General features: G+C 39.4%; 2 protein-coding genes across 5 annotated transcripts in view; both read right to left on the bottom strand.

The window, feature by feature from the left end:
• CSE1L (chromosome segregation 1 like) overlaps positions 1–3,799 on the bottom strand; it is a 29,169-nt gene extending 25,370 nt beyond the window's left edge. The window contains exons 1-3 of one of the 4 annotated variants that reach the window (XM_054845382.1): positions 3,675–3,799; positions 748–843; positions 38–180 (exon numbers count right to left, since the gene is read on the bottom strand). In XM_054845382.1, the coding sequence (XP_054701357.1) occupies positions 38–180; positions 748–832 (228 nt within the window). In that variant the 5' untranslated portion in view covers positions 833–843; positions 3,675–3,799. Of the gene's footprint in view, positions 1–37; positions 181–747; positions 844–2,810; positions 3,019–3,086; positions 3,383–3,674 lie in introns of those variants that run through there. The other 3 variants (XM_054845383.1, XM_054845381.1, XM_054845380.1) reach the window with 3 other exon arrangements.
• Positions 3,800–4,296: 497 nt separating this feature from the next.
• The window catches only part of ARFGEF2 (ADP ribosylation factor guanine nucleotide exchange factor 2), a 39,948-nt gene continuing 23,144 nt past the window's right edge, over positions 4,297–21,100 (bottom strand). Inside the window, exons 23-39 of the mRNA XM_054845122.1 lie at positions 20,595–20,694; positions 19,245–19,285; positions 18,990–19,159; positions 18,192–18,343; positions 17,834–18,006; positions 16,597–16,757; positions 15,077–15,207; positions 14,852–14,981; positions 14,240–14,375; positions 13,346–13,484; positions 13,187–13,241; positions 12,814–12,928; positions 12,420–12,550; positions 11,183–11,351; positions 10,650–10,788; positions 9,491–9,608; positions 4,297–7,891 (exon numbers count right to left, since the gene is read on the bottom strand). Coding sequence (XP_054701097.1) covers positions 7,715–7,891; positions 9,491–9,608; positions 10,650–10,788; positions 11,183–11,351; positions 12,420–12,550; positions 12,814–12,928; positions 13,187–13,241; positions 13,346–13,484; positions 14,240–14,375; positions 14,852–14,981; positions 15,077–15,207; positions 16,597–16,757; positions 17,834–18,006; positions 18,192–18,343; positions 18,990–19,159; positions 19,245–19,285; positions 20,595–20,694 — 2,237 coding nt within the window. The 3' untranslated portion in view covers positions 4,297–7,714. The remainder of the gene's footprint in view (positions 7,892–9,490; positions 9,609–10,649; positions 10,789–11,182; positions 11,352–12,419; positions 12,551–12,813; positions 12,929–13,186; positions 13,242–13,345; positions 13,485–14,239; positions 14,376–14,851; positions 14,982–15,076; positions 15,208–16,596; positions 16,758–17,833; positions 18,007–18,191; positions 18,344–18,989; positions 19,160–19,244; positions 19,286–20,594; positions 20,695–21,100) is intronic.

Raw genomic sequence — 21,100 nt, 5'->3', positions numbered from 1 at the left:
ATTAAATCTTAGCAAAGCTACTCACTAGGATACCTACAATTCTCCAGTTCCTTTTAATATAATTCTTGAAGGTTACAGATGCACAAACTTTGATGACATTTTCCTGTGATTTCTCCAGCAGTGTTAAGAGTAACAACGGATAATTCTGGCTTCCTTCAACTGACTCAAGAAACTTTTCCGCTGTAAGAGAATATACTACGGTTAGCAAAAGCTGAAGTGATTTTTCTAATCGGAGTCCTACAGTTCCTCAAGTATCTATTTAAAATAATCAACACATGAACACTTCCCTAGAGTTTCACAAGAACAGAACCACAGAACAAGTCTGACAAAAGGTACTGTAGCTTTATACTAAACTCTTAACGCTTCTGCTATTAAGAAAAACTCTCAATTCAAAGCAGGATGTAGAAATATTGCCTCCTCACCATTTTAAAAAGCCATAAGCTGACAGAAGTAAATCCTGGTTTATGGTGAGCAGCAGCACTGTTTTAAGTAACAGTACAAAAAAAAAAAATCAGGAATAAAGGAAAATAAAATTACAAAAAGCAAACAAAATAAATGAATATTTATATCCGTCGCTCATTAGGGTTTTTTTTTTGGGGGGGGGTGGGGTGTGTGTGTTTGTTTTAAAAGGATACTGACAACTTCTGCAAAGAGGTTACTGCATAAACATCCACTGAAATTCACTATACACAGACAGAAGAGCCAAAAAGAAACTAAACTTTTTGGTCACTCATGAGAATCACTTACCAGGACGCCTTATAGCAGGATCTGGATCTAGTGTTTTCTTTAGATACTCAGTTAAAGTCTGTAAATTGGCATCACTGAGCTCCATTTCGACAGAACCTAAAACCCACAAGTATTTTTTTGTTATAAATACAGATCAGAAGAGGTATCCTATAAGCTACACATATGTAAAACCAGATTTCATGAAGAGGCACAGCTCTTCTTGACTATACCCCATAAGGCATGGTCCCATCTTATATGTCTCATCCAGTAAAAAAGCTAGTGCACACCAAGCACAAACCAGAAAACATTCCATTTCTTCAACTACATGTGACTGCTGCTATCTAGTTTACTGAAACCAAGCTCCTAGAACAGGATCAGACATCCAGCAAACCATGAATCAGGTACAGCCAAAAGACCATCTCTTGCCTTTTCAGGACAAAAAGGAGTTTGGTTTTGCTTTTGAGAACTACCGTCAGCCTCAGAAACGTGTTCCTGGTTGAAAAAGCTGAACAGTTCTTCCCTACATAACTGTAAACAGAAGAATTCAAAATGTATTGGAGAGTGAAGGCTTGTTTAAAATTAAATACTCATTATCAAAGAAAACTCTCAACAGAAAATTCATTTTTTTTTTTATAAAGAGACAAAAGACTGAAAAGCCAGAGGGCCTGTCCACCCTGTAAAATTAACTTAGATTAGGGTGGGAATTAATTTAAACTGCAATACTTATTACAGAATAACTCTGTGCAATGTCTAAATTACTCCTCTCTAGTAATCCTCCCACACATATTCTCATACTTACCACAGCGATATATTAATTTCAGAGCTTTAATTAGAATAATTAGAATTACAGTAACACTTAAACAGTAGCAAGACATGTTTTAATGGACATGTTGTTGTTCAGGATATCATCATCAATTCTGCCCATCCTTCTTACCACCATCAGCACAGTTCGCTCACTACAGAAGTAATGAGGAAGCAACAGTTTCAATATTTCTAATTAGTAAGATAGACTGAAATATGTCTGTCCCACTTTGGATTTGTTCTATGTTGATTACCAGTGCAATAAATACAGTTTCTATTTAAGCACACTTGCAAAGGTAGCGAGTTTTAATGACACAATTTATACTTTAACTATGGCATCTATATCATTAAAAGAGAGAGCAACAGTATCCTCTTGAATCAAATGAATGTTAATGAGTAATTGAGATCCCAACATGTTTTGTAAAAAGTAAAAATCCACTTAGAGAGTCCTGCCTCTCCCATGTTTCACCCCCCTCCCTTTTGGGGGTTTACTTGTCTGCAGCCTTGTTCACCAATTCACATCAATCAACAAAATCCCAATAAAGTACAGCCTAAGTAAACAACACTAATAATAGCTGGCTCATCTGTTCCACAAAATGGCCTCATGCATCATTACTATGATGTTGAAACCAATACTTAATCTTTTGTATTTAAAAAAATACAAATTATCTGCTCCAGGGAAGTTTGTAAGGCCAAGGTGCAAACCCATGCAGAAATCATTTATGAAGACTAAACTCGACTCAAATGGGAAACCAAACTGAAAGAAGAGATTGACAATCCTGAATGGCCTTTTACAAATACCTCACATACAGATGTAATACAGGGACTCGTGTAAAAAATATCCACCTCAAGCTGACTGTGAGTTTACTTTGAAGGCCAAACACAAAGATTTGAATCCATTACTCAATCCTTCATACAGAAGGATAAATATTTTCACCTGCTACCTACTTACGCTTATTTCTTTCTCTTCCTCCAGCTATTTTTTTTCCACTACAAAAACAAACAAAAAACCCCCCCAAAAAACCAAACTGGTGGTACTTGCTAGAGGAATACCATGCTTTTTGCTACATTGTGGCATATATCTCCTGAAATGGCCACAGAAAATGAGAATATTTTTAGACGACGTCTCCAGAAGAAAACCCATAAAGTGTGCTTAATGCATTAGCTATTTTAGTCAAATTAATGACAGACTTAGGGGGAAAAGAGAAAAACCTAACAGCAGCAGTCCTCCAAGCCTTACAGTGTGAAGAACTTCAGAGAACTCTGTTCCTGCATTCACTCACCAAAGACCATCTACGCGCCTATGGATATTTATGGTCCGGATTTTACGGGGAAGATTATCTTTACACCAAACTGCCACGGAGACTCTTTACGCTCACTTCCCACTTCACAAACCGCTGGGCTCGGGGGCCAAGCACCACCCGGCCACGGGAGCAGCAGCGAGGACATCACAACCCCCTGCAGACCGCTCACGCCGTTTCCCTCCGGCAGGGCCGGGGAGAGGACCCCTCCAGGCCCGGCCGCGGCCCAGCCCCCAGCGAGGCTGCCCCCATTCTTACCACCCCCTCCCGTCGCCTCAGCCCAGCACACGCCGGTCCATCTCCGCCGCCTGCCCGGTCTGAAGCCGCCCGGCGGTTTATCCGGAGGACGGGGCCGCTCCGTCCCGCCCCCCGCCGCCACCAGACTGCGCCTCCCCCGCGGCAGTGACTCCCGCTGCCTCACGCGGCGGCAGCCCGGCTCGGCTGCGGCACCTGCAAGGCGGGCCCAAGGGCCAGCCTGCCTGCCAGCTTGCCCATCACCGCTGGGCCGAGCCGGGCTGGCGGCCGCGCTAGAGGAGCCCCGAACGGCACCGACCTCCCTCAGACAAACTTGTTCCCCTCCCCCTCCCCGCCATCCTCCAGACTGGCGGCAGCGGAAGCCAATGAGAGGAGCACACCGCTCAACGCCAGAGGCCCCGGACCAATCGCGAGCTGCGGGAGGCGGGCCGAAGCACCCCAGCATGGTGAGCTGCGCCTCTCGCTGCGCCGCGGGCCCAGCGCCCGAGCCCAGCGCGAACCGGAGCGGCGGCCAGCTAAGGGCCATGCAGGCCGCCTTGCTGTAGAGCCGCCCCACCGCCAGCGTTGCCGGGCGGCACGGCCCAGCCTCACCTGGCGACTCCTTCCGACGGTGGCGGCAGCAGCGGCGGCTTCAAGAGCTCCGGCTGCGCTTCACATTCAAACCGCGGTGAGAGGGCGCGGCGGCGGCAGCACCGTGACCGCATCACGCAGGGTGGTGACTCAGTTCAGCCGCCGGGCCAATCAGCGGCCTCCTCTTCCCCGACGCGCTCCGCTGTGAGCCAATCCTTGCCACGCTCGCCTCGGGAAAGCCGACCAATGGCCAGACTCTTCCCACAAGGCCCTGGGGTGCCTCTCGGTCGCCGCGGGAGTCCGTTCGCCTGCCCCCCGCCCGGCCTGAGGGGAGCCGGGTGCCCGCGGGGATGGCGAGCGGCTCCCGAGGGACACGGCCAGCGGTAGCCGGGCCGGGGGGACGAGGCTGGGGGCGGGTATGGGCCGCGAGGCCTGGTGGGCAGAAAGCCAGAGGAGGGCTTTTACAAGGAGGAAGCAGGAGCCTTTTTATGCATTAAAGAAGGGGAGATGCTCACTGAGGAAAAGAGCAGCCAGAAGTGAGGGGTGTGTTTAAAAAAAACAAACCAAAACCCATCAGTGATCTCTTCTTGTGTTAAATAGAGCAGGCTTCTGAAAAACTACACGAAAAACTCATCAACACTTCTTAAAACTTTATTGATTTACCACTCGATTAAAGCATGGAATATTATAACAGTATTATACATAGTATTTTCATGTAGAAAACTTTACATAGTTTTTTGTATTATATAATTTTGGTATTCTCTCAAAAATGTATACATCCATTGGGCAAGGAATGCTCTTTAAATTATTGATATTAAATGCACTTAATATGGAGATCTTCAAAAAACTTAGGCATTTTAAATATGTGAAAACATACATTTTACACAGAAATAACATTAAAGGTGCTGAACAATTTACATTTTTGACAGAAAAAGCTTAGTTCTACTTCAGACTAAATGTTACTATTCTTAATCTTACTCATTCTTAACAGTAGGACTGAGCTAAAATTTGGGGGGTGTTAGCTTGTATTAGTGGACATTGGTTTAGATTGTTCTGTTCACAATTCAGAAAGTGAGACGAGCCATGAATAACAAACCACTGTAAAATAGTATTTTCTTGTACTGTAAGACAAGAGAAATCACCATGAAAGGGAGTTTTTAGGGTTTTCCTCATTAGCATCCTCCCCCTGCCTACCTATGTCCTAGAGGGTTCCAAAATAAGAAGTAATAACAAATATCATGCAGTCTCCATATTTATACCATTATAGGTAAATCAGTTTATAGTTTAATTTGTTGCATAACACTAAGAGTCTAAGAAGTTAGTTTTTATTACTCCATGATTGCACAGGTGTCTGGATCTCTACCAGGATGTGCTGACACAGACCTTGCTCTCAGCCACGGCTCCACTAAAACCCTACAGGCAGATAAAGTCTGTGTCAGCAGCGGCAGGACAAGATTGGAACCAGCAGCAACTACTGCAGGAGTTCTGGCTCAGCATTTTTACCTTCGTTAAGACATCTATGGGTTATGATTTCTCTGACTGTATATGGGAAACCAAACAGCTGATGCGAGTACAAGTGTTTCAGGTATTACACTGAACATACCATTCTTATTGCTTTAACATGTACAATCAATTCCAGAAAACTGACAGGATTAAGGCTGTTATAATCCAAATTTATTCCAGTCCCCCTGTCTCCTTCATGCGCTACAGAGTCTAGGATGTTTTGATGTCACATACCTAGTTTCAGCAGTTTGAGTGGTATAAATACAATGAAAACTTTACTTAAGTAAAAGAACAGTCTCAGAACTAAGGCTGAAGGAAAGGATTGATTAAAGGCCCTTATTCTATATGCAGAGACAGTACACATGTTGCACATTACAGTAAAGAAAGCCCACAATGCAACTTTAAAGATCTGAAAATTAAGAGACGTTTTAAGACATGAGTTGTAAAGGCTTTCAAAACTGTAAAATACAGAAAAAGCATGCAACTTTAATAGTGTATGTTTTGATGGGAGATAAGGGTATACATTCAATGAGGCAGTGACATTCAAAATCTGAAAAATAAAGTTTAAAATATTTTCTTTAGGACTACCTAGGACCAGAAGAGGAGTAGCCTATTCTTACAGATTTAAATAGAATTAAAATAAATACTTCATTTTTACTGTAATAGATGAAGTGATGTTACCACGGAATGAGCAACTAGACTAAATGCAACAAAAAAGGACATTTCAAATGCAGCAAGTTAAATATCAGCATTGCTTATTTCAGTCTTTTCCTATTGTAAAATATCACCATATATTCCCTTCTACTAAATATTACTGTATAGGTTTCATCTAATGGGTGCTTAAAAGTTAAAGAGCCACAACCACCATTTATTTTTCTTTGGTTAAAAATAAAAAGTCAAAATGCAAAAGTCTTACCACTACTGTTGGCTGCAAAACCATTCCCGAACAATGCTTACGTAGAACAAGCAGATTTACTGAAGAGCACCATATGACCCCTTTGGAAATAGCTCACACAAAAAAAAGGAAAAAAGAAAAAGAATCCCAACAGCTCAGAGTGGAATATCCCAGGACAACCTCAACTACAGCCACGCCACCAGGAACTCAACTTCAAAAGCAAAGTAACAGGTTAAACACTTAATACCATTCAAGTAGGTTGTTACTGTTTTGTTTGTTTGGTTTTTTTTAACAATACTGTTACATTTTAGGTTTGGCTAATATGGATAACACAGCAGTTAATAAAACACCTTTGTTTATTTTAGGAAGTGGAACCTCTCCTCCCATCCTGCCATACTCTTCCAGTTTAGAGAAGCCTTAAAACTTGAAATTAAGATTAGTTCAAAGGACAGACACCAGCCCTGCAGTAAACTGGTATGCTATCATGGAAACAGTTGTCACAAAACTGGTATATTTTGAAGAAAGAAAGAAAAATCTCTAGGGGAAGCAAAGCTGCAGTGTTAAGTCACATTTGCTTCACAGATACCAATAAATTTCTATGCTTTGAAAGTAACTCTCAGTACATGAATGAACTTAAGTTTAATTTTGCTAGAGCAACTTTGTGGGAATTCAATTTTATTTGAGATCACAATAGGAACTAGTAGTTGAGAACAAAAATCATTTGCACAAAAAGACAAATCAGAAGTTGCAGATCTGCAGTAGAGAGACAGAACCTGATATGTATTAAGGATGAGACTTCTTGCTAAACAGATACAATTACTGCTAAATACATTTAGTTAAGAGTAAAAAAATGCGGTTTTATTTGTTCTGAACCTTGGTTTTAGTATTACTGTATATGCTCTGTCCATGATCTGGCAATGTATGAAAGGTAGGTGGTAGGGGGGTTATTTGACTTTTTTTTTTTCTTAAATGCCTTTAACTCAAGACTAAATAAGCCAAACAGAGTAGATGCTATTGTGTGATCCCGATGTAAAACCTTCCATAAAGACATAAATTAGTTCTAGAAGATGAAGCACTGATTTTAAAAAAAGGTTTTTAAAATTACTTGCTAAACAGGAGGAAAACCCCTTCCCCAAATATCCTACAGGCTGTCCACTTCAAAAACCGTAACACACTGCCTGGTCTAGTCTGTACACATAAAGAAAAACCCAGAATGATCTTAGGTGGTCATTAGCCACTGCAGTATAGTTTATTATGAACACATGTGCTAACATCACAAGGCTATACAACTATAGTCATTATTTCCAAGGGGGATAATTTCTATTGAGGAATCCAGCTGCTTTATCAGATTTAGCTGGGATGCAAGACTGAACAAGTGATAAAAGACTAGAAGAGACAGACATGATCATAAGGATGACTAGCATTGAAACAAAGACTTTACATCTACTGTATTAACTCTGTAAGCAATAATTTAAATTAAACTGCTGATAGTTTTGTAGGATGGACAGAACAGGATTTGTTTGCCTCCTCCCCAAATGCCATTGTGGTAAGAGTATCTTGCTGCTCGGTTGATACACCAGGGTTGCATTTTTTCCCATCCACTTTATTCCATCTCTGGACCATAGCTTTATGTACAAGCAGAAGTAACCAACCCTACTTAGGGCTACCATGAAGGCAAGTTCATCCCAGTTGTCCGTATCTGCTCCTCTGTTATGCAGATTTTGAACACAACACCTATGCGTAGGAAGAATTTCCGTAGCACAGCTCGAAGCTCAGGAATCAAGTCAAATTGCATGATTTCACACAAGTATGGATAATATGTTGAAGCATGTGCCCTAAACTATCAAAGAAGATATGAAAAAAAGAACATTATTCTCTATTACTATAGGAAAGTGCAGAGCTCATGGCTACACCAACTTCTTAAAACACAAGGTATCACCCAATCAAAGGCCCATCAAGCCCAGTGTCTGTTTTCCACAGCAGCCTTAGCAGATGCCTACAGGAAACCACATGCGGAGCATGCATTTGACTTTACTTCCTTAAAATAGTCAGACTATTTTGTGGCTCAGGGATTTCTAAGGCTAGAGGTGGTATCAGGGACTACTTGTAGAAACATTCCCCTCTAGTGCAAATTTGTCCAGTTGCTCCTCCTGCCTCTTTAAGATATCATCCACAATACGTAACAAAGCCTTCCACAGCTGGACTGGTGTGTGAAGAAATATCTCCGTTACGTGTGTGTTTGAGGTTTTTTCCCCTCCAGTGACTTGCCATCTCCAAAACTCTCACTCACCATCTCTTTCAGTGTAACAATTATCAGTCCTTCCCCTCTCTTCATGCTAATGACGACTTTATGCACCTCTCATTTTTATTTCTTTTCCAGATAAAAGATGACTGAGTAAAAGTCTAACCTACACACAGTTCCATGTATAGGAGCCAGTCTACATCCCTTATTCCTGTTACATGCCCTCAACACTTTTCCAGCTCCATTACACCCATTTTGATATGGGGGATCAGAACTGCAAACAGTATTCAAGATGCGACTCTGTCATGAATTTACACAACAAAAAAAAAAAAAAAATAGGTTTTGTCCTCTATTCCTTTCTTAATAATGCTCAGTATGAGTTACAGGGAAAGCTGATGGAACACTTTCATCATAGAACTTAAATAATAAAAAGTTACTGGGATTGTGTACTAAGGAATGGCCAAGGCACCATTTTATTATAGTCTTTTAGTTAAGACTATTCTCACAACACACCATAACCACAGGGACATTACTGAATGGCTGCTACATGGAGAAGCCAAGTCACCACTACTACTGATTTCTTAAATTGGTAAATTGCAATAAAACATTCCAAACTACACAAAAGTGAACTGAAATTACACTCTCTGCAATACAGAAAAAAAACCCCCACACTTTAAAACAAGATGAAGCTCAACAGTATGGGAAAGTAAAAAAAAAAAAAAAAAAGTAAGCAACTTCCAGAAGTTTCTCTGCATGTCCTAATGTAGTGAATATTTGCATTCACTTTTTCTTTAAAAGGGCCAAGATCCTGAAAATTATTGTTTGCCATCACTGTTAAGGAGCCAGAATTCCAGTTCTACAGTGGTGAAATTTGCCTCTACCATTCTAGTGCAACTGCAATACAGCACAGCCTATCCTTTATTGCACACTCATGATGCTTTTCTGTGAAAGCTCTGTAGTAATTCCATTGATATTTCTATCCAACTGTGAATTTCATGGGTGCAGTCATTTTTATAATGTAGAATGCTTGGAAAAAAACGCAGATGTAACAATTGCTGTATTTCAAGGAGAGTACACGCTACATGAGTAAGCAAACTGGCCACCTTGCAATACGGATGAATAAAGACTGAATTCAACAGAAGCAGAAATGAAGAAATACCTGAATGCAAACAGATGTGACTTCCAGCCTGTTCTTACCTTTTCATCACTGATTTTTAGTGTTTTTGTTAAAAGCAACAGCAGGAGATTGGTCCAAGCTTCTCTGTGGCTTTCTGAGTTCACGGTAATAAAATATGCCAGGGCTTCACTGCATACACTGAAGAGATGACACAGTTCACATAAAGAAAACCCACAAGAAGTTGTTATAACATACACTGCTTGTCCTCTCATAGTGTATTTTGTTTTCAAGCAAGATGCATTTCCATGGGGAAGTTTTCAATCACGTACAACAACTTTAATTACACAAGTTTGTCTCAATGATTTTTCTGTTACAGTAGCTGGTAGAAATAACTGAACTGAAATAGTTTTCATGTTGTCAACAAAGAACCATTCAGTCAGAGGTGAAAGAGTCCGTTTTTCCCCATAAACATTCTGTAATTAAAGTGCTGTCACCTTCAACCTGCAATCTGTAATTCCTGATCCTTACACTGGGACAGCTTAGGCAACAGCAACATAAGAGTTTTCCCTCCAAATGTAGACTACTTTAATAACGATCTGCAGAGCTCAGCATCACAGATTACAGAGGGATTACTACTGTATTAGTGAATTCTTGGTCCTTGCTCTAGACTGTCAACAAGGCACAAACTGTACCACTTCCTGTGGCTTTTTTGGAGCACTATTTTAATTAGAAAGGGAATGGAACCTCCTCTTTTACACACTACAAAGATTAGTATGTCCATAGATGCTGACGAATCAGAATGCTACTGAAATCCACTGCATTAATGCCAACAGCAAGTTTAAGAGTTCTTTACAGTTGATTAGAGATTAGTACTCTGAAATTTCATGCACCAACAACTCTCTTTCCAAATAAAGGGGACCACAATACCTTTTTATATTTAGCATAATTTTCTATGTTTACCTAAGTTCCAGGTATACACCACCATTTTTGTAAAGAAAAGTCTATGTCAGGCAAGAAGGTGCTTCATTTATTCCAAGTAGATTGCTTCCTTATTGCTAAATTAACTTTTAATAAAGAGTGAGTTTATTTATTCATATACTGATATATAAATATATATTTTTATATATATTTATATACATAGCACGCTCTGCTCAGCAAGTTAAAACAGAAGATTTGTACTGAGGGATGCACCATACTGGCTGAATGCAGAACGCACCATAACCAAGGCGATACTCTTACCTAAGCAATCGCTGTTGTATAGCATCCCAGGAGTCTCGGCGGTTTTCATCCACATACATTCGAAAGAGTATTCTCAAGCAACAAGCCAAGCTGCTCGTCTCTTGTTTTAAGAGATTGGGTTTTGATTTACCCTTGAACCCTGGAAATCAGTTACACATGGGGAAAGAGAGAACATTCACATTTGTAGTTACTAGCCTAAAGGTAAAGTTTATCAACAATACCTCCACTAGTGAACAGTAACAATTTCTTGTCCGGGTAGTATTTCCTCCTCCTTGATTTTGACTGAGACCCAATCTATTTATAAAGATATTTAACTACAGAAGTGCCAACTGTGTAATTCTACTTTAATAAAAAAAGCAGATAACTTAGCAAACAGAATTATTTTCTCAAGTCATCAGGAAGGAGACAAGTAATAAAAGCATGCAACACTCATTAACTGTAGAGATTATTGCAATGGTATACTTTTCTATCTTGATAGCTAACGCTATAAATGGAGCTCAGTATTTTTGTCAAACTAAAAATAAAAGCCTCACCTGCTCTCCATAAAACAGTTCGTTGTTCATAATTTGAATTAAAGGCTTTTGAAAATGAATGAGACTCTTGCAGACAATCTAGTAACTTAAAGAGGTGATGTGAGGACATGTATTTATACATTCCTTGGTCTTCTGTGTCAATGTGGATATCTGCATCCAACGCATCTCGCTGTGGTGAGGGGACAGAGAGGAGTGTCAATAACGTATTCTTTTTATATCAGCTTAGAGAGACTTTGATACTTCACAGACCACATACCACTGCCTCCAGATTCCATTTTTAGGTACATGTGAAATATTAGTACAACACAACACAGCAGAATGATCCTGTCAAATATCAGACTTGCACTCTTTTCAGTAGGATATTTTTAAACAGAGAAGTTATGAACTATCCTAGTTATTGATAAGATCAAGAAAAACAAGGGAAGAACTTTTCTTATCAAGGCACAAAAAAGTCATAGCAATACAATATAGAACATTTCCTCTCCTCTAGGAGCTGAGTACATCTGCTGAATTCTGAAAAACATCAAAATGAACCACAAAAATAGTGCAAGTTAAATGTTGCATACTGTAGAAATTCCCCATTTCTGGCTAATGTAAAACTCCATTAAAATTGGTCAATATTTTTAGCTACTTTCATTCGGAATTTAAGAATACCATCCCCAAAACACTACCTGAATGCACTAGCCCAAACTTCTAGCTTAGGGCTTTATTAACATAGCCAAGCAAGAGCTACCTTGCACTATTCCCTAGAATCAGTATTTTCAGGGACAAGGACCTCTCCGAGGCAGGTAATGAGTTAAATACCTTGACCGTTAACCTTGCTAAAGTTCAAATTTGGCATCTCCTCCAGTGTAAACACCTAGAGGCTGAGCAAAGCTCCAACTGGCTAAATGAAGACACTCAGGCTAAAAACCAGAAAAGAATGCTCTCCCCAAAACAAACAAAAAACATTCTTGATGAGTATGTATTCTTTATAAAAACAATGATAATAATTATATTGATAACAAAAATAATGGTAATGTAATTATAATAATCCACCAGGCAGACTGCCAGGAAACACTGGAGGCAGTAAAAAAAAAAAAATCACAGCTTAAGACTAATGACACAGACATTCAGGGTAGTGCTAAGAGTTAGAAAAAGGAAGAGACTATACACTCTGTTGTAAACACACTTCAGAGCATTCCACAGTCTTTGTACTTTACTGCCACAACAAGATTATAAGTAAGTCTGGTGGTACCTGAGCTGCAGCCATGTGCTCAGCATCTTCCTTCTTGCTTGTTGCTGGATAGAACACTATATTATCAATGGTCTGTATCAATTCCAGCTGTACCACACACTTTATAAGGAGGCCAGCAAAAAGTTTCTGGTCTAATGAAATGGAGTAAGACAAGTTTTAGAAGCAAACTTATGACAATTCACTTACAACAGGCTAGCAGAACACTACATCACCATTTTGATATTTAGTGATGCTGTGAATTATCTTATAAAGAGAAGATTTCTCTGCAAGCCATAAACACAAGTTGTAAAAATGTACCCCAAGTTTAAGTGCCCAAAAACCTTCTCTGCAGAACTACAAGTAGACTAAGAGTGGCTATAAAAGTTCATTTAATAAACTTGCATGTTTTTCTTACTTGTATAAGGACCACTTTTCCAGCTCTCATCTGTTGGATTTGAAAATTGGCTTTGTCCTCTTTCTGAAGCATTTTTATCCATGCTGCTTAGAGACTGGTGATCTAGGTCTAAATCCTAGAAGAGAATGCAAAACAATTCTAGCAATCCAAAACACTAGATACAAACCAGCTATCAGTTTTCAGATGACACTAATCTTAGATTCAAAGGCTCCCTGCATCCATTCTTTATATCTTATTTTACAATGACACCAAATACAAGCTAATGTCAATTTTAGTATTTGTTGTCAAGTGTATTTACTACAATAAAATATTCTGAAAGCTAACCTAACACACAACCCTTCAAGTTATTTTTTTACACTGAATTAACTCTTACCAAGTGTTTTTCAGCTGAATCTTCCTCCATTCCTGCAGGCCTCCATGTCAGCAAGCTTCACAAAGTTAAACAAAAAAAGAAAAAAGAAAAAAAAAGAAAGGCTAAATATTGTTGCTCAGGAATTGTGTACTAGCATGAGAATTAAATTTATGAACTTACACATGAGGAATAGTAGTCTTGAAGATTTCTAGCATACAATTGCATGTCTGGCCCCAGACTTCAGGGCTGAATTTCTGTCCGTTTAGTATTACCAGGTTTTCTAGGCAGTTTGTACCTGATCGAGCCAACTGCTCATTATCTGTGAAAGAGATTCCATATTTATCAACTTCTACAATATCAGTGAAAAATTAAGCATTCTCTATTACTGCTCCATTAAGCATTTTTACCAATATTGTGAAACGCATGGTATCTTAGCTCACAGCAATAAAGTATATTACAATAATATCAGGCTTAGGAACCTACTGAATAAAAAATAGTGTTTAAAAAGAGAATTCATGAGATTGAAATCCAAACAGGGAAGATCCAAAGGAAGGAAAAGCACCAATTAGAAACATGATTTCCTGCAAGGTAGTCCCCCCACATGCCATGCTAGCCACATGCAGGATTTCAGGCATAAGAGGTGGAGCCCCAAAGAAAACACATTCTTTAGAAAGTTGCATCTAAAAGTACTAGATGGTTGAGAGAAGGGGAGGGGGAGAGAAAAAAAAAAAAGAAAAAATCAGAATGCACATGTGTGTGTATCTGTAAACAAATGAAGTATTTTATCCATGCAGCCAAATGGAAAAAGGTTGTTGGCAGATTAACACAACTCTTCATACGCTTTTGCTCGGTCACAATAGCACCGTAAACACTATAAACACATTAAGAGAAGAGCTGCCTAACTGACTAAATAGAATGATGCTCAAATATTTAAGATACTGCATCCATCTATTACATAACCTACTGTCCCAATGGTAGGGTTTTTTTCTTCTAAAATTCAGTTATTTTTCACCTTCTTAAGTAATAAGCATTAAAAAAAATACATTAATCAAAAGATACAAGTAAATAAGCTACCTTGTTTTACACACCAGTGTAACTGTGCAAGTATGTCAGGAAGAAGGATCTCATTTAAAGCTTCATAAAACTGTGTAAATACATCACAGATCGCATAAAGTGCATGGTTGCACGTAGTGGTCATCCATTCAGATTTCTATCAGAAAAAAATGAAAAGTCTTTGTTTTTATGTGGGTTATTCTATGATGATAGCACTTGGCTTACGCATGGCTATTCAACAAAGGACGTGGCCTCTGAGGACAGTAGTAGAATTTAGATAAAACTAAAAAGCTTCACTGCTGCGGATGTCTTGTCAGAAGCATTTAGTTGGCCACATGAATACTGTTCAGAAAACTATACATTTTCACAACAAAATGTGAATATTCTCCTTGAAAATACACAGATAGAACAGATGGACAGGTCACTGGATACTATGACGAGTTTCACGCATACCACAGAACACAGCAGAATATAACAACATATCCTTATGTTGGGGGCAGTACGGGGTAGAAATACACTGACAAGACAAATACTACAAACTGCTGTCTTGATTGTTTGAGTCCTTAAAAACCAACTCTAACATTTGCTTACTTTTTGGTTAGGGGTGGGCTGTGTTTTTTTGTTTGTTTTTACCTCTGTTTGTTGTTCGGGGAGTTTCATATTATCAAAAATCCGAAACACAATTCTGAACAGATCTTGCCACCAGTGCTTTTCAAAGGTATGGCCATAACTCTTCATTATTTCAAACATCACTGTTAAGCCTCTATAAACAAACCCAAATACAGGAAAAGATGTTAAAATGCATACCCGTGATCTCTTCATTAACTGAATTAAAAAAAAAAATACAAGCTTTATTACCTTGTTCGAACATCTAATTTGCAACGATTGATGATACAAGAAAGTTCAAATAAAATGGGAAACCATCCTCTGACCCATACTCTGTCCCCAGGAGCAACATTCATGTCATCGCTTGTGTATTCTCGTAATACCTTGGAGACGGGCAGGGAAAAAAAACATTAAAAAAAAAATCTCAAAATTCCTTAATTCTGACAGATTTAGATACTACTAGTGGCAAAGACAGACTTCAAAAGTTAGCTTAGTTTCTACCGTAAGACTCAAATCCTGTAAAATATAAGTATAAATCTGAGATATCTATTTGTGAAAACACTAGAAAGACACTTTCACACTCAGAGTTGTGGTCAACCGCTCAATGTCCAAGTGGAGAACAGTGACGAGTGGCGCTCCTCAGGGGTTGGTACTGGGACCAGCACTGTTTAACATCTTTGTCGGCAACATGGACAGCGGGATCGAGTGCACCCTCAGCAAGTTTGCCAATGACACCAAGCTGTGTGGTATGGTCAACACGCTGGAGGGAAGGGATGCCATCCAGAGGGACCTTGACAGGCTGGAGAGGCGGGCCCCTGTGAACCGCATGAAGTTCAACAAGGCCAAGTGCAAGGTCCTGCACGTGGGTCGGCACAATCCCAAGCACGACTATAGGCTGGGTGGAAAATGGATTGAAAGCAGCCCTGAGGAGAAGGACTTGGGGGTATTGATTGATGAAAAGCTCGACATGAGCCGACAGTGTGCGCTTGCAGCCCAGAAAGCCAACCATGTCCCAGGGTGCATCAAAAGAGGTGTGACCAGCAGGTCGAGGGAGGTGATCCTGCCCCTCTGCTCTGCTCTTGTGAGACCCCACCTGGAGTACTGTGTCCAGCTCTGGGGGCCCCAGTACAAGAAAGATATCGAGCTGTTGGAGCGAGTCCAGAGGAAGGCCACAAAGTTCATCAGAGGGATGGAGCACCTCTCCTATTGATATCCAAAAGTAGAATTTTCCACTTTGCAGGGACAGGCTGAAAGAGTTGGGATTGTTCAGCCTGGAGAAAAGAAGGCTCTGGGGAGATCTACTTGCAGCCTTCCAGTACCTGAAGGCAGCCTACAGGAAAGATGGAGAGGGACTGTTTACCAGGGAGTGTAGTGACAGGACAAGGGGGAATGGGTTCAAGCTGAAGGAAGGTCGATTTAGATCAGATGTTAGAAAGAAATTCTTTACTGTTAGAGTGGTGAGGCACTGGAACAGGTTGCCCAGAGAGGTTGTGGAGGCCCCATCTCTGGAAGTGTTCAAGGCCAGGCTGGATGGGGCTTTGGGCAACGTGGTCTAGTGGAGGGTGTCACTGCCTGCAGCAGTGGGGTTGGAACTAGATGATCTTTAAGGTCCCTTCCAACCCAAACCATTCGATGATTCTATGAAATACAGAAAATCAATACTTAAATCTGTTTTACTTAAGTCCTGCTCACTCTTAGTTACACGGTTAGTCTCAATTTAACAGTAGAAGACAGTGTAAGAATACACAAGGGTAAAAATGAAAAGAAAATACCTGTGGTCTTTCTGAAACATATTTTGCGCAATACCGAATAAGTCGAATAGCTTCCATGCTGGTGTCCGGAAATGCAACATTACAGGCAAACTCAGAGAGACATTTTACTGCATCCTGAAATGAGTCAATTGCTGCTGGAAAGTGCTGTTGAAAAATATTTGCTGTGAAGAACAAACAAATACACTTTTTAAAGTTTACTGATATGGAAATTAATAGATAAACTGGCATTGATCTACAGATGTCAGCCAAGGTATATCACTACCGAATGGACAAACACAAAAGGACCAGATCATCCAGATGAAATATGGTTCTCTGTCTTCCCTTGCATTCTTCCCCATCCCACCCCACCATCGAAATCTGTGAGCATCACATTTTCTCAGGTTGGATAATTACCAATTTTATAACCTAGGATTATTTCATGGCTTCTTATATGGTTCAGTTTCCTCCCACAGCATATGCAACCCAAAGCTCTTAAAATATTTTGAGAAATAATAGGAGTAAAGCTTCATGTTAGCTTCCCTGCTGTGAATGAAGTTCCCTAAATTTACCTAAACTGTAATTACTCATATTTTGTAGCAAGAGAGGAAAAAGCAGTTAAGATTTCAGATTTAAGGGACAGGCTAAATACAAAACAAATCCAACGTGTACAAGCTTTTGAACAAAACTACAACTCCCAAGACCTATGCAATTCAAGTTAACAAAAAGCTATTTGGTGGTAAGAGAGCAGTTTCAGGACATTTAAGAAAACTATGATCAATATTGAAGGTCCATTTCAAGAATTTTTGAGTTGGTTGTCTTCCTTTGAAAGTGGCAGCAGTACGTTGCTGAAATATACTTTTAGAGCAGGTAGCCTGTAGGAACTGAGCTCTACAAGCAGTCATGTATCAGAGTCACAAGCTTTAAGATCCCACCATACGATCCTGAATAGGTACGGATGTTTGTGAAATGTGTTCCTTAATCCAAAACAACTTACTGTGACACACAGGGCAACATAGAAACTTATTGAATCTATTCCAAACTTGAGGAGTTCTATAGCAGGATAAAGATATCTAGTTTTTCCTGTCCATAAGAAATCAGGAGACTTAACAGGCAAGAACTAGCTACAGAGTTTAAACAGTCTGCCTGCAAGAACTTGTGTTTATTTACCTGGAAATACAAAAGTCTTATTCACGTGGGCCTTTTAAACTAGAATCACAGCAGCTAATTTGGGTACTTGCATCTGTTGAGCATTACTTACTAACTATGTGTGCTGTAGTTTGAAAGGCCAGCTCCACAATATTCCCATCATGATCTGATGCTGCTTGATGAAAGACTGCAAAGATATTCTTCCAGCCTGAACGAATATTACCAGCTTGAGAGTTCACCATCTGAGCAATACAGCGTATTACCATATCCCGAATAGTTGGGGATCTTAAAGGAAAAAAAAAAAAAAAGAAAAAAGAAAAAAGAAAAGTAAGACTTTCACAAGTGGCAGAATTTTACACTGGCATACAGTAACTGCGCCCCTTCCATGTACACGACAATCTAACCCACACCAAGTAACATCTTTAAGTAGGACTAAAGCAAGCTAACATAGAAATTGCAGTGCATCACACCTGTTTTTCTTCATAATATGCTCAAAAGGCCTTAGGAAGTCTTTCTGGAAGCGGAAGTTGGCTAATTCTCCCTTCTCAAGAAATTTCATTGACAGCTGCCTTAATGAGTCTACTGCAAAGATGGCGACATCTTCATTAGGGTTACATCCAACCTAGAAGAAAAGCATGTTTTCACTTACCAGCTAACATATTACTTACATGAATAACAAATTCATCACTCAAGTTTCATGTCAGTCCACTACAAATCGCTAGCATGTTCCACCTTTCAGATAGGAAATATTTAGAAAATAGGGAGTTACTTTCGGAGAGGGCTTTCTCAGTTATTTGATTCAACTAAACAGACCCATAGATTTTGTATGCCAGAAGCGCAGAACTAGAATAGCCAGCTAGACACTAAAAAAAAAAAAATAATAAAAAAATAATTTAGGTTAAAAACACCCCACCCAAACATGATTCAGTTCCCTGAGGAAAATAACTTTGCTGTTCCAGGATCATCTGTATATAAACTTTAGAGGAAAACTAACTTGGCATTTGATGAGAAGGATAAGACAATGGCATAAAGAAAAATTACAAAATCATATAATGAAGTGACTAAAGATCACTCCCATAAACATTTCCATTTCTAGTTACACACTTCAGGATTTTTACATAGGTGCGCTTTCTTTAAGCACCTTTAATGGATTTATTTTTTTTAAATATCACAACCTACACCACTAAGAACATAAAAAGAAAAAGCTGATTAAAGAAGTCCTGCTATTCATGTATGTTCTGTAACTTGATTTAAAAAAAATAAAATACCTTATTAAAGTGATCTCCAATCACATGCCAAATCCTTGACCACTGCAGCCTAATGCGATTCATGTTGTAATACGATATCTCCACTATCTTCTGCAGGCTGAACATACGGGGATGATGTGGGGAAGCCAGCTCATCCATGGAAACAGCACACAGCCATCGGACAAAGTCAACTGAACATTAAAACACACTACTGTTAAGTTCCAGATGTTACATTGCAAGAGTTCCTGCAACCCACCAAATGGTCAGCATACATACCTATTGCATTTCCATCCAGCCTAGTTGATCCTGTAAATATCCTATGGAACAAATAAATGAGTTGCAGTTTTAGCTGCACATCCACAAGAGTCAATCCCATCTTAGAGCTGTAGGCAAATGTCAGCACATCTCCTGGAAGTACTTTACAATCCTCCATGCTACAAACTCTGCAACTATTTTATTCTTACTCATTGGCAGCAGTTCATGTCTTTCTCCTAGTCTAAGCATTCTCTTCCCTGCTGCAAGTCACAGCCCACCATGCTCGTTCCTCACACCAGGAAACAGGCACAGGCTCACATTTTTATCCAGGGCAAGTAGTGCTGAACACTCATTTGGGTGACAGTATGTTCAAATTTCATAGGGAGAATAAAAAGACATTAACAAAGCTTTGCTGCAAGACTTTACTGGATGCGAGCCACCTGCTTGATCTTTACACGGTTCAAGAATACTCTAAGTTGTAGCTGTCAAAACAGATAGCAGAAAAACTATGGATGCACCATTGTCCCCTCTTTCCTTTCAGTTGTTCAGGGTCTTGAGAGGACTTCAGACCACTGATTGTGGTTCATACAGAACACTGATAAGTGGAGAATGTTCCCAAATATTTTAGATTTTGATAGGGTAATTGACACATTTATGTTACAATAAATACTACAAGTCTGAATGTGTGATTCTACAGACTTGCCCAACAGTTTCAATAATTATATTAGACAACACTTTAGAAGGATAGATGAGAAAGATAACTATCTGGACAAGAATGCAGTGACTAATGAATAATGAGCTGAAGAACAGCAACTAAAGAAATATTGAAATACTGAAGTTCACAAGACCAAAGAAATTGCCTGATTTAATAGAGTAAGGGCATTTATTCATTTCAGATACCTGTCCTGTTCAGGCTAAATCAAAAAAAAAAAAAAAAAAAAAAAGAGGAAAAAAAGAAACCCAAGTACACAGAATACACACACACACACACAAGGTAGACACAATTATCAGACAGATTTATAAAACAAAAAAAAAGCTAAATACTGTAATACCAACCTAATTCTGGTCTTCAATGGCTTACTCCAAAGAAATAAAAGCATTAAAAAACACGCATATACGCAGTGCCCCTTCACACAATACACTATATTAATTCCACTGCTACTTAATAACAGTCTGTCTTTTGTGACTATTACATGCCCAAAGAGATATACTTATTATTGGGTCCAGAGAAAGCATCTGAGCATCAGTGTCTTTCTCAGAAGAGAAATAGGCTTCAAGAACAAAAGTCCCTGTCAGAGTCTGCAAATAAAGCGAGGATGGTCAGTAACTTCAACTCGCATTCTCCCCAAAAAGAGATTATATTCTCAGTACCTGTCTACTGCTACCACTACACTCTGTGAACTTGTCTCTCCCACAGACTCTTGAATGCTCGCCATATGCCGTTTATCAGCTCCACTTCCAACAAGGTTACCTGCAACAAAAGCCATTAAAACCCCAGTATTTAGCATCATGAAGTCATGACTTAATATTAACCTCAACTTTATACAACTAGACAAAGAAAAGCAACTACTGCTTCCAATTAGCACGTCCAAGACGTATGGGTTTTTTTTCCCCTTAGAGCATTGTGTTTTAACCATCACGTTTATTAATTTAAGATGATGTAATGCTGTTAAGAAAAACTGGAAATGATAAAATATTATTTTAAAATATTAACTTTAAGTCAGATACAAATAATTAATGCTGAGCACCGTTCTGTTATATTCAGCAACATCACTGTGTACAGCATCAACTCCCGAGTATTTTCAAATTAAAAGGTTTCCTTGATGGTTTTCCAAAGATTAAGGCAACTTGCCTTGTCCCTCTAATTTATAGCTAAA

The sequence above is a fragment of the Grus americana genome, chromosome 17 (assembly GCF_028858705.1).
Source record: "Grus americana isolate bGruAme1 chromosome 17, bGruAme1.mat, whole genome shotgun sequence".
In the NCBI taxonomy this organism is placed as follows: Eukaryota; Metazoa; Chordata; class Aves; order Gruiformes; family Gruidae; genus Grus; species Grus americana.
Note: the sequence above shows the minus strand (reverse complement) of the source record. Positions and strands in the feature narration are given on the sequence as shown.